Genomic DNA, 14,303 nt, shown 5'->3' with positions numbered 1-14,303 from the left:
CCTCAACGAGGACTTGGAAGAGTCGGAGGACGGTATCGGCTGTTGCCTGTCAGGTGCATGCTCGGCCCCACCCAGGCGATGGTCACGTTTGCCCGACCGACCAGTCTCGGTGGTGGCAGACGCTTCACCTGCCAGGTAAGAGTTTCCTAGCCCTCCTCGAGGAAGCGTTCTCTCCACTGCTGCTCCCGCAGGTCCCTCCAGACAATTGCAGTTGGGCCGTGTTGCTACCGCAACTGCCCCAACTCCGTCCTGGATGGAGGACCTGTCGGTTGTCCTGAGGAAACTGGCGAAGAGGAAGTCCAGGAAGAAGGAAGGTGTCGCTGTCGTCTTCTGCCGCCTCTTCCCCTTCGACTTCCGTGGCCCCCCAGCTGAAGAAGGAGGAGGTACCTTAATCCCCCCCTAAGATGTCTTGCTCAGAGACCTTTAAGGGTCTGTCCCACTCCGGTGGGACAGTTATGGCTTCCGCTGGGCCTCCTGTTCCTTCGGGAATGGGGCCCGTTTCTCCTTCCACAAGGAAGAAGACGACGACGGGGACCAGAGGGGTACCGGCTAACACTGTACCTCCTCTCCTAGCGCTAGAGGTTCTGCCTCGGCGCCAGGGACCGTCTCAGCCTCTCGTTCGTGAGAGGTACCAAGTGTACGGTCGCCCGCGGGTGACCGTTTAGCCAGGGTCCAGGCAGCATAGCTTGCTCGCCGCCAGCACTCAGGCATGGAGTGGAAAACTGGTGGCCGTTGCTCAGGCGATTCCTGCCAGGCCAGCGATCGCTCTCGCAGCGATCTGCCAGTTCCCTGGGTTGACGTGACTTACCACCAGACCGTTCATGTAGCGAGGCTGGGAAGAGGCTCTCTCTCTCTCTCTCTCTCTCTCTCTCTCTCTCTCTCTCTCTCTCTCTCTCTCTCCGCCACTGGGTCCAGCCTCGCCTGGACCTGGTTCAGCCTCGCCTGGACGCGTCGAGAGGACGGTGCTCGCTCTCACCGCGTTAGTGGACACTACCAGTCGCCCGACTGTTGCTCCCACCGGGACTGGACGGCTCGCACGACTGGTAGCAGCTCCCCTGACGCACGAGACCAATGCTACCGTCCTCGGTCCAGCGCTTCTCTGGAAGGAGATTGTTGGTCCAGATGGTTGGTGATCGCCTGCAGTCCTCCCAACCTACCGGTTCTGCTAGTAGGCAGGGGAGGAGCTCTCGTAGTTGCTCCCCTGACGCAAGAGACTGACGCTCCATCCTTGGTCCAGCGTTTCTCCGCAAGAAGACCGCTGGTCTAGACCGGCAGCTCGATTGTCACTGTGGGTTGGTGATCGCCTACAGGTCCTCCCAGCCTACCGGTTCTGCTGGTAGGCAGGGGAGGAGCTCTCGTAGCAGCTCCCCTGACGCAAGAGACCAACGCTTCGTTCCTTGGTCCAGCGTTTCTCCGCAAGAAGACCGCTGGTCCAGACCTGCAGCTCGATCGCTACCATGGGCTGGTGATGGCCTGCAGTCCTCTCGGCCTACTGGTTCTGCTAGTAGGCAGGGTAGGAGCGTCAGGTCTCCCTCACCTGTCCCTTCAACCTCCTCAGGCTACACCGGGAGGAACGAGGAACAAGGCGAACAGGAGTGACGGTGATGAATGCACTTCTTACGGTCTGGCCACGAGCCTGGTTCAGTCTTGGGGCCAACAGATCCTCACCCAGACTGTAACGTTTTCCTAGACTCTGGGCTGCCCATACTCACTTCTCAGTCTGCTAGTTCCTCTGGGAAGGCGAGCGAGTATCCAATCTTCCTTCCCCATTCCCTCTCTCCCTATGGCTGCGACGGGAAGGGGAGGAATCCAGCAGAGCGTTCTCCGTAGGATTCCATGTCGGGGACTGCGTTCCTGGAGGGACCTTCGGGTCCTACCGAATGTAAGTCCCCGTCGTTGATGAAGGATCTTGCCCTATCATCTATTTCTACGGGAATTGGGAGGACCACCACCCGATGATCGTCTGACGAATTCGGTGGGGGTTTCACCGAGCGCTTAGAGTTCTTCGGAGTTTCTAGCACACTCCGAGTGTTCTGGTCTTCTACGATCTGCAAACACTTTGGCGAAACCACGGTCCAGAGTGGGCGAGACGAGAATCCCAGATAATTGTTACTACAATAATTGGGAATCATGCCGAATTCTTGAATTCCTGGAATTTCTAGCATTCGAGAGAAGTACTGCTGCTGAAGGAAGAATATCTCGGGAGGGGCTCAGCCTGGATGGACCTGATGGTCCGTCGCCTCAGTAGGAGGCCAACCCCAGGATAGAGAAGAATGGGTGGGAACATCCAGTTCGGCTTGAACTATCGTCTTCAGTATCCTGTTATCACCATAGAAGTCTTCCTTCAGGAAAACTTCTCCTTCGCTCTCTTCATTAGAGGGGTGTCGGCTTCCAGTCCTTATTCTTGTTCCTTGAATGGAAGAGAATTTAGGATGGAGGTCTGTGTACAGGAACCTACAAATATACTACGTATATTGCCCTCGCGACATGCTTCTGTTATCAGTTGAATTGTCCGAGGTGTAGGCACATACCGTAGTTAACTCTACGGGTTGTGACCGAGACGAATAGTATCTTTTTAATTGAACTGCAACTCGGGACTGACCTACAAACCTCCCAGGAGTTACCAGTTTCGATTTTGAGATACTTATGGTATTGTTACAACAACAACACCTCAGCGTTTGCATTCACCGAAATCCGTTTCGATTAAATGCAAATGCTCGAGCGTATTTTTTTGCACTCAATGGTTCTAGCTGAAAGCATTCCTTCTTGGAATGGATTACCTGGCAACTCAGGATGAGTGAGCGAGAGCTAGCGGTGTATGGGCTGCCTGCCTGCAATGATTGACTACCGAACCGAATCTCTGCCCAGCAATGACAGACTTAGGTCTCTGGTTGGCTGGAATTCTCGCATATGTATATGGCCATCTCTACTGCATCGCCTTTGACATTGCGAGAATTTTCAGACAGAGATATCTTGCTAGACTTGCTATCATCTTTCCGTTTACCGCACGGTAACAGAAGTCTGTAGTCTAGTCTGCCGCTGCAATGACGCGGAATGGTTTCTTCAGACATCTGAGTTTGTCTTCTAAATATATCTCGTATTTGTAGGTGTGCAATTGTTCATTGTCCACCCCAAATTATAGATGTATAACGGAAGACATTGCCTGTTCCCCGCCCTGCCAGCTCTACTTCCAAGTATATAGATGTCCTCCCTAATTCAGCCCATGAGAAGCGGTTCTTCAGGCAGTACAATCCCTGTGTTTTCATTACTGAAAAGCGCTCCGCTTTCATTGTAACTCCGACTTCTCAACGAACAGCAATGAAGTAGCGGTTTAGCATTTTCAGTCCTCTGTAAATAATAGGGATTAAGCCGTCTTTGCTGGTTGGTGTCATCGGCGGGACTTTTTTACGTTCAGAATCTCGAGAGTTAACTTCTCTCGATTCAGCTGTGAAGACGTAGGTCTGCATTCACCTATCACCTTCGTCTTCAACGGTACATAGTATTGTTTCTCCTTAGTTGAGATTCAACTACTATGAGAACTTTTGTTTTTCCATAAGGGACCTCGGTCTCTAGAAGGCAATTGACTTTCATCTGTTGGGTACATGCCTTGAGAGAATCATCATCTCGCCTTCCAGCATCAATGGCAACAGATAGACAATTTGTATGGTCTCTCGGCATAACCCTTCAAAAGGCGAGGGTCACGTGACCACGCCTCGGATGCATGGACAGCTCGCCTCACACAACCGAACGCAGTCAGTCGGTAGCTGTTGAAGCATCTGAGACAGTCACGAACTACACTGTGGACTTTGTATCGGTTGATCCAGATCAGTTATTACCTCGTCCTACTGGCGTGTTCCGGTACCCATAACTATCGACACCCACCATGGAGTGTCGGTGTCTTTATCCACTGCGGAGACGACGAGACCGCAAGAGACTTCGCTGCAGATGGATAGACCACTGGACTGGTACTGGACATCACTCTGAAGATTATTTCGGACAGGAAAATGGATAGGTCATAGCGACCATGTCCTTCTTTCCCTCCGGGACTGCCCACAGGTCCTTGGAATCTCATTTCCCTGGACCAGTGGTGGATGCTTGCAAGATGTGTTTGCTTACCCAGCTCCTTCAAGAGGACAAGTTGCATCTCGTCCATGGTGTGCAGTTGTAGAGGTAAGAAGGATGCGAGAGTGACTGGCTCTCCCCCTTCCATGCCTCGTCTCTCCATTCCTCGTCCTTCGGGTTGAGGATAGGACTCGAACTCTCACTGGCTGGTTGGACGATTGATGCGGTAAGCCTATACATAAGCATCCTTTTTATGTTTCTTATCAGAATCATAGAAGCAATCCTGCTCTTTCCTCTAGCAAGGGGAGGAAGGAGACTGACAATAATGCAAACCCTTCCCAGAACTTTGCATTAATGTCTCCGACGCCAATATTCTTCACAGCCCTTTTTCGGATGAGTCACGATCCCTCAATCATTTCGGAAAGGCCCAGAAGTCTGACTCTTGATCATGCAGCTCCTATAGTACTCCGATCAAGTTGTCAAAGGCAGCAGGGCACTCCTCCTTGCTCTTACAACCAGGAGTAGCAGCCTAGGTGCACAGAACTCCAGTCAGTTCTAGAGGCTTACTCAGATTCCTCCCACCAATCAGTGAGTCTTCCTATTATTAAAGGACCTAGGGTTTGTATTATGTGTCGGAACAAATCACAATTAGTCGTAAATTGTATTTTTCCTAACTATACAAACCTGAGGTCCTTTAACAGACATGCCCACCTCATGTCACCCCTCAGTCTGAACCTGGGCCGAAAGGCAAAGTGGAGTGTACATCCGGGCAGGTTAGCACGGCAGTTACTGCCTAACCACCTTGTTCAAGATTCAGTGGCCATAATTCCAGCTACACCGTAAGTACATTTCTATTGTTAAAGGACCTCAGGTTTGTATAGTTAGGAAAAATACAATTTACGACAAATCGTGATATTAGTTTTATGAAACAAAAACTGAACATTTTTGTTTTTTATACATTGCTTTTTTTTTTTTTCTTTACAGAAATTTGCCAGTTTTGGAGATGGAATTGTCAAAGTCTCCTGAAATTGTAGTTGGATATTGGTTTAATGATAAAAAATGCCAAAAATTTGGAGTGGAGGAGCTGGAAGCAGTGTGCAGGTGAGGAGCTGTGGTTTTTCTTTGTGTTTTGCATCACTTGCAATTTTCTTTGAAGTTGCTTTTCATACTGTATAGTATCGGGTACTCTTTTTGTGATGAATGCTAAAGCACCATAAGTAGTTTGAATATTTCAACATTTTTTTAAAGAAGGCAATGGATTTTTCCACTTTAACAGATGTTTTACCCTTCCTTGTCTTGTTATACATCATTCTAAGTATAAATCTTAGTAAACATTTTAACTTGGTGAACCTCAACCCAACAGACTTCTATGCTTATTAGTTACCATACAATTATTCTCCCCTATGCACCATTTTACAAGTGATACATTTATAGACCTCTTGTTTATAGAATGTTAAGTATATAAAAGACATTAGTTTAGGTTAGGAACTATGTGGAATTACTGTTTAGTTGTAAGATATTTATTAAAAGAGTAAAAAAAATGCGCCAAAGCAATAGAGTTTTCTGTACAACGTATAATGCTGTATGAAACCAACTATGACTGGCAGCTCTCCAGTTGCTCACCAGAATTGGTAGAGGGGGGTTGCACCCCATGGCTTTGGAGAGCACTGTTAGATGCATGATCCGTGGCTAACTTTAACCCTGTGGCGGGAATACAAGCTAAAAACAAAAACTCTCAAAACACGTTTGCCACTGATATACTCGGCAATCGCCACAACAGACACACTTCGCCCACCATCAAACCATTCCCATTCATCCCTCCAACCAAATTTTCTTTTTTTTTTTCTCCTCTCTCTCTCTCTCCTCTCTCTCCATCTCCTTCTCTCTCTCTCTCTCTCTCTCTCTCTCTCTCTCTCTCTCTCTCTCTCTCTCTCTCTCTCTCTCTCTCAACCTTGAAGACGTCAAATTTAAATTACCATTACCATTCCTCCATAACCCTAAATAAAATTTAAAATATGGAGGCTAGAGGGTTGCAATTTAGGATGTTTGATTATGGGAGGGTTGTTGATCAAAATACCAATTTGCAGCCCTCTAGTCTTAGTAGTTTTTAAGATCTGAGGGCAAATGGATGGATACACAAAGCCAGCACAATACTTGTTGTTCATACGCGAACAAACCTTCGGTCTTAACAATAGGATAATTTCTAGTGCCTAGCTGGATCCGGTTAAAAAGCAGATGAAAGCAAGGAATCTTGTGATATCTGGCAATGCATACGTAGCTTGGGTTAGGAGTGGTCAAAGATGCCGCCGCTACGCCAGTCTTTCTTTTGACTGCCTGGGCGAGAGTTGTGTTTCACCTCTCTTGGTCTTTTCCCGGTTCATTGCCCATTTCATTTCTTTTACTGTGTGTGTGTGTGTGTGTGTTTGCTGGTATTATGGCTGCTTCTGCTCCTTCTCTGCGTCAGTGTATGTGCCCCGGAATTCCAGGTTTTCCTTGTTCTCGTTTTTTGGCTTTGGCAGCGACCGACCCTCACATCACATGCAGTAGGTGTCGTTCTAATTTTTGTACTATTACGAATCCTTGCACGGAATGCCGGGCATGGCCTAAAGAGCAGTGGAGGTCATTTTATTGCAAGAGAGAACATCAGAGGGTTTCGACTCTTCCTACTTGGGAAGTTTTTGCGCCTATTCCCGATATTGTCTTCCACGGTAGCCAACCCACATAGTAGCATTATCCCTGCATCTCCTTCCTTTTCTTCCATTGATTCGTCGATGGATGTATCGGGAGGCCGGCAGGGTAATGTTTGTAATGTAGCCCCTTCTTCCTCGGGAGTTTATTTGGTTCCTGAGAAGGGTGAGACTTTTTCATCAATCTCTTCTCTTCCAGACTCGGAGGCGTCCAAAATGGTGGCGATTTGGAAGACGCTTGGGCTACGAGGTACCCCATCCTTGGTGGGGTTGCTGGCGCATTTGCACATCATGAGTGTGTTGCAACCTTCCCTGCCCCTGCATGTGATCTTAGTGCTACTTCTTCTCCAAGGCCTATTTGTCGCCGTAAGGGTCTCATGGCACATGTCAAGAGGTTGAAGGTAGTGAAGGTAGTGAGCACGGAGTTGGTGCAGCTGGAATGTTTGCCTGCCTCTCTCACTGGTGCTTCCAAGAGTTCGAATCTAAGGGATTCTCCTTCGATCTCGAGTGTTCTAGTTCCCCCCCATCTCACGTACGTACGTCCGCCATGCCCGTGACCATTCATGGACATATGGAGTCATCTGTTTAGGTAAGTGATGTTCTTAGTGTTATAGTGGGTTCATCACTCAGCCGACACTTGGACCCAACCCAGACAGGTTAGTTAGGGTTTCGGACTTTTTGGCTGCTAACCCTTCCGTTAATTTTGGTGAAGGCGCCTTAGAATGAGCTTACACATCCTTCTCGTCGTCGGTCTCCGTTGCCGGAGCAGGAGGAGGGAGACGCAAGAGTTTCTGTCTTCCTTTTCGGAAATTGATCTCATTAGTGGGTTTAACAATTTGGAAAGTAGGACTCGGGCTCGGTCATCTTACACTCCTTCTTGCTTGGAAGCCTTGGTGGGAGCTACTCGGGACCCCAAATCATCTCTTCAGCTTCCTTTGTTGGGGCACATTCAGTCGGTCTTGCAGAAGGTTAATGCCTCTGTTGCGGACTGGGACGGGTCGCTTCGCTCTAGGGGCTCTACCAAACTACAACCCCCACCTCTCACGAGACATAGGAAGTACCATGCTAAGAGCTCTGCATTTTTGTCGCCACGCCATCTTAACCCAATTTGCCTTAAGTCGTGTTTGACTTTGGAACAGGTGAGGTCAATGGCTCCGTCCTTGTCTCCGCAAGATGCTTAGCATTGGAATCTACATCTACGGCAACCTCTATGTTGCAGACGGTTTCTTGGCTGGACCTCTCTGGTCTGTAGTTATTGCCAAGATAGCTTCCAACAGGTCCCCAGAAGGGTTGGTGAGTGCCTCCTTGCTTGCCAGCCCCCCAGATGCTGAAGCCTTGCCGAGGATGGGGGGCTTAGGGTTCAGCAGCTGGGCCCTGATGCCTGGTGGGAACTACTTTCTCACTGGGCCTTGGTGCCCAGCTGTTGATCCAACTAAATAAGTCAGCTCTTTTCCTTTTACTAAAACTTTTCATCCTTCTGCTTTCTCCCCCTATAAGATACAGATTTAATGTTGATGACTTTTGGATTGGTTTTGGACATGATTTGGACTTACTCATTGGATTTGGTGGAGGGTGAGGATGGTTGGCATGCCACCTCACCCGTAGAACTCGAGTACCTAACGTGGTCGAGCGAGGGGAAAGTTTATATGTCAAACCCTGCTCTTAGTGCTGGGTCTGATCTCGACGGACATCATGACGCCTTAAGCACTGAGGGTGGGGTGTATATCCTGGGTGGTACCCTAGGGCAGCCCTGCATGGGATAACACTGTCCTCTAAATGTGGCTCCATGGTGGGTGGGGGGCTACCTGGACGAATCATAAATCCTTCGTCTTATGGCGACATTAATTAGATCTTTGGTTGACGACTTAGGCAAGGATAAGGACAAGGAAAAACCTGGTAATTCCTCCATTGTAACTTTGGAGCCTTTTTCAAATGAGCTCCTTGTTACAAATATTCTGCATGTGAAACCAGTCCCTTTAGACTGGAATTATGACACGATATACAGTGGTACCTTGAGATACGAGATTAATTCGTTCCGGAACCGGGCTCGGAACTCGAAAAACTCTTGATCTCAAATCAATTTTTCCCATTTAAATTAACTGAAATGTATTGTAAATCCGTTCCAGACCTATGAAATATACCCCCAAACCATCGTAAATAATGAAGAAAACACACATATAAATGTAGAAATATAGTACAAAAAAATTATACAGTAATATATTTTAGTAATGAATAGAATTAAAGTAAAATAAAGAAAAGAAAAAGTTAATTTAATCTAACCTTGGTGACAGTCGCGTGCGGCGGCCTAGCTAAGGGAGGCGAGTGACGGAGGGGGAGGGGTGGACGGCTACATTAGTCCCGTTACGTAAACAGGAATTTTCCTAACAGAAAATGAAAAATGAACATTAAAATGTAAACTAAAACTAAAATTTAGCAATGAATAACAAAGTTACGTAACACAACAAAAAGTTAAGAACACGTAATCTTACCTTGCTGACAGGCGAGTGCGGCTGGCTAACGGAGTCGAGTGGCGGAGGAGGAGGAGAGGAGGGAGAGGGAGGGGCTAGTCCCGTTACGTAAACAGCATTTTTTCGAACACAAAATGATAAACATTAAAATGTAAACTAAAACTGCATTCCTTAACTTTAATAAAAATTTGCACTTTCCTTAACTTAAATTTGAAAAAATACTAAATGCACTTTAAACTTAAAACTTAACCTAAGCGATACGTAAGTTTAATCAGCACTTGTTTTCTGCCTTTTAGAATCACTTTCGGCACTTTCATTTGCGCTTCTCTTTAACAAAAATTTATCCAAAGAGCTTTGCTTCTGCCTCCCTTTTAGAATGTTCCGGAAATGAGTCAAAACAAGTGTCATTAAATAACGCTGAAGCACGACTAGTCGAAACTTTTTCTGGATGTTTCCTGTTCAATGAAACTCGAAAGTGTTTCCCACATTGCTAACATGTCTTTAATTTGACTTGTAGGAATCACTTCCTCCGGCTCTTCCTCCCCCTCGCTACAGCTGCTAATCTCTTGCAGGATGGTACAAATGGTCGATGTGCTACGCTCATACACCCGGGCCAGTTCCATCACTCGTACACCACGCTCATGTTTTTCTATTATTTCTCGCTTTACCTCTATCGGCAGCATTCTCTTCTTCTTTTCACCACTCTCCTTTGCACGTACTTTCTTTGGGCCCCATGATGGTAGGTAAAAAAGTTCACTAATTCGTGAAAAAAAACCGAAAACACGAGTACAGCTCACAAACACAACTTAAATCTGTCGGCCACACGTGCGAGTGAGCTCGTGGGATGCTCCCAGCTGATGCTGCCCGCGAACGCCAACTAGCGGTGGCGTCCCCGAACCAACTCGGATCTCGGACACAGCTCGGGTCTCAAGCAAAATTTTGGACCGAATTCCCCCTCGGGTCTCAAAGCACTCGTATCACAGGACGCTCGTATCTCAAGGTACCACTGTATAATGAATTTTGTAAATTTGGGAACATCAAAGAATTAAGAAATAAACTTGGCAATAATTATGGTTTTTTTGAATTCTGGATAATTTTCAACACTGAATTGGAAGCTCACAGAGCCTTTAGAGAATTTAGGTCAGATTCTATGAGTGTTGGACTTGTAGAGGCAGAAGAGGTCCCTAGATATCTTGACATTTATTAACCACCAAATGAAATAAAAGATCCTAATAGAATAAGTAAAATCCCCAGATCTCCAGACCCAGCTAAGTGGTTAATTATCTCAACGCATGGTGAGAGAGACAACCTCTTCAAGGTGAAAAGGTTGGTAAAGCCAGAAGATCGGCAATGTTGGGAGCCCAGAAGTAACTCGCTTTGGGCGTAATAGTTTTTTAGTTCATACCAAGACCAATGTTCAGTCGGTAATGCTCCTAAATTTGAAGCTTGATCCTGAGGGTATGGTAAAAGAGGTAAAACCTCACTATAATTTTAGTTACGCGAAGGGTGTTATCTTCAATGAAGATTCACATGAAATGGATGAGGATTTTGGATATGTGTCCAGACGTGGTTTGGAAGGTTTTTAAAGTGCCCCGCTCATCGATGCTTATTTTAACATTTATAAATTCTTTCCTGCCATCTGAAATTATTCTTGACAGTGAAATCTTGAAAGTTCGTCCTTATAGACCGAGAGTGCTCCAGTGCTTTAAATGTTTTGGTTTTGGACACTCCTCTAATGTTTGTACCAGAAATAAACTCTGTGAATCGTGTGGCCAGCCTGAGCACGAGGAATGTTCTGGACCGGTAATGTGCATAAACTGTAAGGGTGAACATCGAGCCCGTGATAAGAAATGTAGTGAATTAAAAAAAGAACAAGAGGCATTACTTAAATCTATTGCTGAACTATCAGTGTGGGACAGGCAAAAGCTGTTGGGCAGGAAATCCTATTCGGATGCTTGAAGGCACAACAATTGAGTACTGCTTCTTTCTAGTGCCCCTTTCTGGTGGGGCTCCCCGGTGCCCCGCTGGTGGGGTTTTCCACAACCCCCTCTAGTGGGACACCCGTGCCCCCCCTGTTGGGGCTTCCCGTGCCCCACCTGGTGGGACCTCCCATGCCCCCCCTTGGTTTGGCCTCGCGTGGCCCCCACTGGTGGGGGCTTTTCCCGTGCCCCTCCTGGTGGGGTTTCCCATGTTGCAGAGACTCTGGTTAAGCCAGGGGAGGGCCCTGTTGATTCTAGGGTTCAAACCAGATCTCAGGATGATGACACTTCTCTGTGTCGGGACATTGCTGACATTTGAGCCCTCACCTGATCCTGACGTTACAGTGCACCGTGGAGATGACGGTGGGGAGATCGAGGCCCTCCTTATTTGTCAGAAGGAGGTCCCTTTCTCCCTCTTCGCCTCATTCACGGTCCTTCAGATATCAAAGGAAAAACAAAAGCAAAACTGAAAGGGCAAGTGAAGGCCCTTTATCAAAAAGATCTGTAACACCTAGATCTAGATCTAGTAGTACTGGTAAAGCTGATAAGATATCTCTCACCAGGACATGATTCCTAAATTAGTAGAGAATTTTTATGCATTCAACTTACCTGTCAGATATATACTTAGCTATAGACTCCGTCGTCCCCGATAGAAATTCGAATTTCGCGGCACACACTACAGGTAGGTCAGGTGATCTACCAGCCCCGCCGCTGGTGGCGGGATAGGAATCATTCCCGTTTTCTAAGACAGATTTTCTCTATCGGCCGTGACGCAACATTGTTGTTGTTACTCCTGATTTGATTTTCTTTTCGTATTTTTTCATCGCTATTGATCTTCTAAGCCGGTTATTTTGGTGACGTATTGGATCTTTGGTTTGGCATACTCTTTCGTGGACTGTTTTTTGGACTTGGTTTTGGATATTTCTCATGATGTCGGATTCTAGCTTTACGGTTAGAAGACAGTGTGTAAATGAGGGATGCATGGTGAGGCTACCGAAAGCTTCGGTAGACCCTCACACAGTCTGTAAGGGGTGTAGAAGGAATGAATGTTCAATTTCTAACACCTGTGATGATGTGTAAATATGAATGAGGAAGAATGGAAGAATTTAAATTCATATTTAAGGAAATTAGATATGGATAGGGCTAGGAAGGCTTCCTCCAGAAGCGTAAGTAGGTCTCGCTCTAACGAGCCTATTAAATTAACACCTAACCCTAAACCTCTATCTTCTTCCTCTAGTACTAAGACTACAAATCCGGCAACGGATCTTAAAGCTGCGCTACAAAGGATAGAACGTCAAATGCTGACGTTGAAAGGTAAGCACAGTGATAGTGAATTAAGTGTCCCTAGTGCAGTGGAGGGTGCGTCTGATCGGCTCTGTCTCGCTCCCAGGCCTAGACCTCTTCCAAGCTCACAGGCCCAGAGGAGAAGGAATGTCGAAAGCCTTACGGAGGTTACGGAGAATCCCCACCGATCAGGCGTCCCCTCGGCAGATTCTGTGACGACCCGAACTGCCAAGGATCGCTATCGAAAAAAAGCATCCTAAAGAAGTGTTTTTCTTCGTCAGATTCTTCACCGAATGTAAGGGGATGGAGTTCTGATGAACTGTCACGCCCCTTAAAGAGAAGTTGGAAGGCTCCTACTTTGGATTCAAGCCCTGAGCTTTTCTCCGATCTATCACCTTGTGAGAAGAAGAAAAGGAGATTGGTTCCTAAAAACGGAAATCGGAGTTTCCTTCCGCTTCGAGACATCCCTCACCTGAAATCAGGGAAGGAAAAAGAGAGTGCGGCTGCAAAAATTCCTAAATGTGCAGGAGCAAACTTTCAGCCTTAGTAGGAGTTTTTTACTAAGGAAACTCCCAGGAGAAAGGACTCTTTCCTTCCTATAAAGAAGACGAAGGGAAAGAAAGAAGAAACGGAGTTTCGGCTTATACTCGGAGGAGTATGAAGAATGCGCCAAAAACGCCAACCTGGCGCAATGCGCCAGATGCGCCAGATGGTTTGAGACTCTATACGAGTCAGAAGAGCCAGAAGCGCCATATTGCGCCAGAAGAGCCAGCCTGGCGAAATGCGACAGAAGCGCCAGAGGCGCCAGATGCGCCAGAAGCGCCACCCTGCCCAGATGCGCCGGAAGCGCCACCCTGCCGAAATGCGCCAGAAGCGCCAGCTTGGCGCAAGGAATCACGAGCGTCAACCCGGCGCAATGAGCCACAAGTGACAAATAAGAGACGGACTTCTTCCAAAAGACAATTAAGCCAGGAAGATTTGTTTGGCTTTCGGAAGGATAAACCTTTACCTGACAAGGACTCTAGTTGTCGCACAAGCGGCCGTATTCCTTGTCAGGACATAGGTCGTTCCGGAGAAAGCGATAGGAGAGGACATCCATTCGTCTGACAGAGGAGAAGGTGTCGCACAAGCGGCCATCGCTCTTGCCAGGAGAAGGATAAGGTCGTTTTGCAGGATCAACCTATCTCTCGTAGGGACGCAAGTTATCGCACAAGCGGTCGTCGTTCTTGCGAGAGTGGGGTGGATGTTGCAAGAGGCCAGTCTCCTACTGGAAATAAACAATCCTCTCGGAATTGTGGATTTGGAAGAGATTTCGGACTCTGAAAATCACTCGGGCTCCGGGTTTGTCAGATTACAAGACGCTGGCAGCCCTCTTACTTCTAGAGTTTGGGACTCTTTAAGCCCTACTGCTCCTCCTTCTCCAAGGTCCTTGTTTACAAGCACGAAGGTCCCGAAACAATCATCTTTTATTAAAATGAAGCCAACCATTTTCCATGAACAAGGCTCTCCGATTCGTAGGAAATTGGTTGGAATCCAAGGAGAAGGCGGGGAAGACAGTCTTTACCTGCCCTCCTTCCAGACTATCAGGGAAGAAGGGAATTTGGTACGAGACGGGCAAACCACGGGGTCTAGCTCTCCCGTCCACTGCCGAAGCAGATTTTTTTCGAATCTGGTAGATTCCGTCTAGGAGACAAGCTTTGTCATCAGCAAAGATCACATGGGGGACTTCTGAGATGGACCATCTCCTCAAGGGATTGTTTAAATGTCTTAGAAGTTTTTAACTTCTTAGACTGGTCCCTTGGGGTGTTGGCCAAAAAAAGACA

The 14,303-nt window shown here is 47.2% G+C and overlaps 1 protein-coding gene across 1 annotated transcript in view; it reads left to right on the top strand.

The window, feature by feature from the left end:
• LOC135219102 (inositol-tetrakisphosphate 1-kinase-like) overlaps positions 1-14,303 on the top strand; it is a gene marked incomplete in the record, with an annotated part of 218,677 nt that overhangs the window by 17,285 nt on the left and 187,089 nt on the right. Inside the window, 1 exon segment of the mRNA XM_064255543.1 lies at positions 5,047-5,163. Coding sequence (XP_064111613.1) covers positions 5,066-5,163 — 98 coding nt within the window.

Source organism: Macrobrachium nipponense, chromosome 1 (assembly GCF_015104395.2).
Source record: "Macrobrachium nipponense isolate FS-2020 chromosome 1, ASM1510439v2, whole genome shotgun sequence".
Classification (NCBI taxonomy): domain Eukaryota; kingdom Metazoa; phylum Arthropoda; class Malacostraca; order Decapoda; family Palaemonidae; genus Macrobrachium; species Macrobrachium nipponense.
The sequence above is the reverse complement of the archived record's forward strand: the minus strand, read 5'-3'. Positions and strand labels throughout refer to the sequence as shown.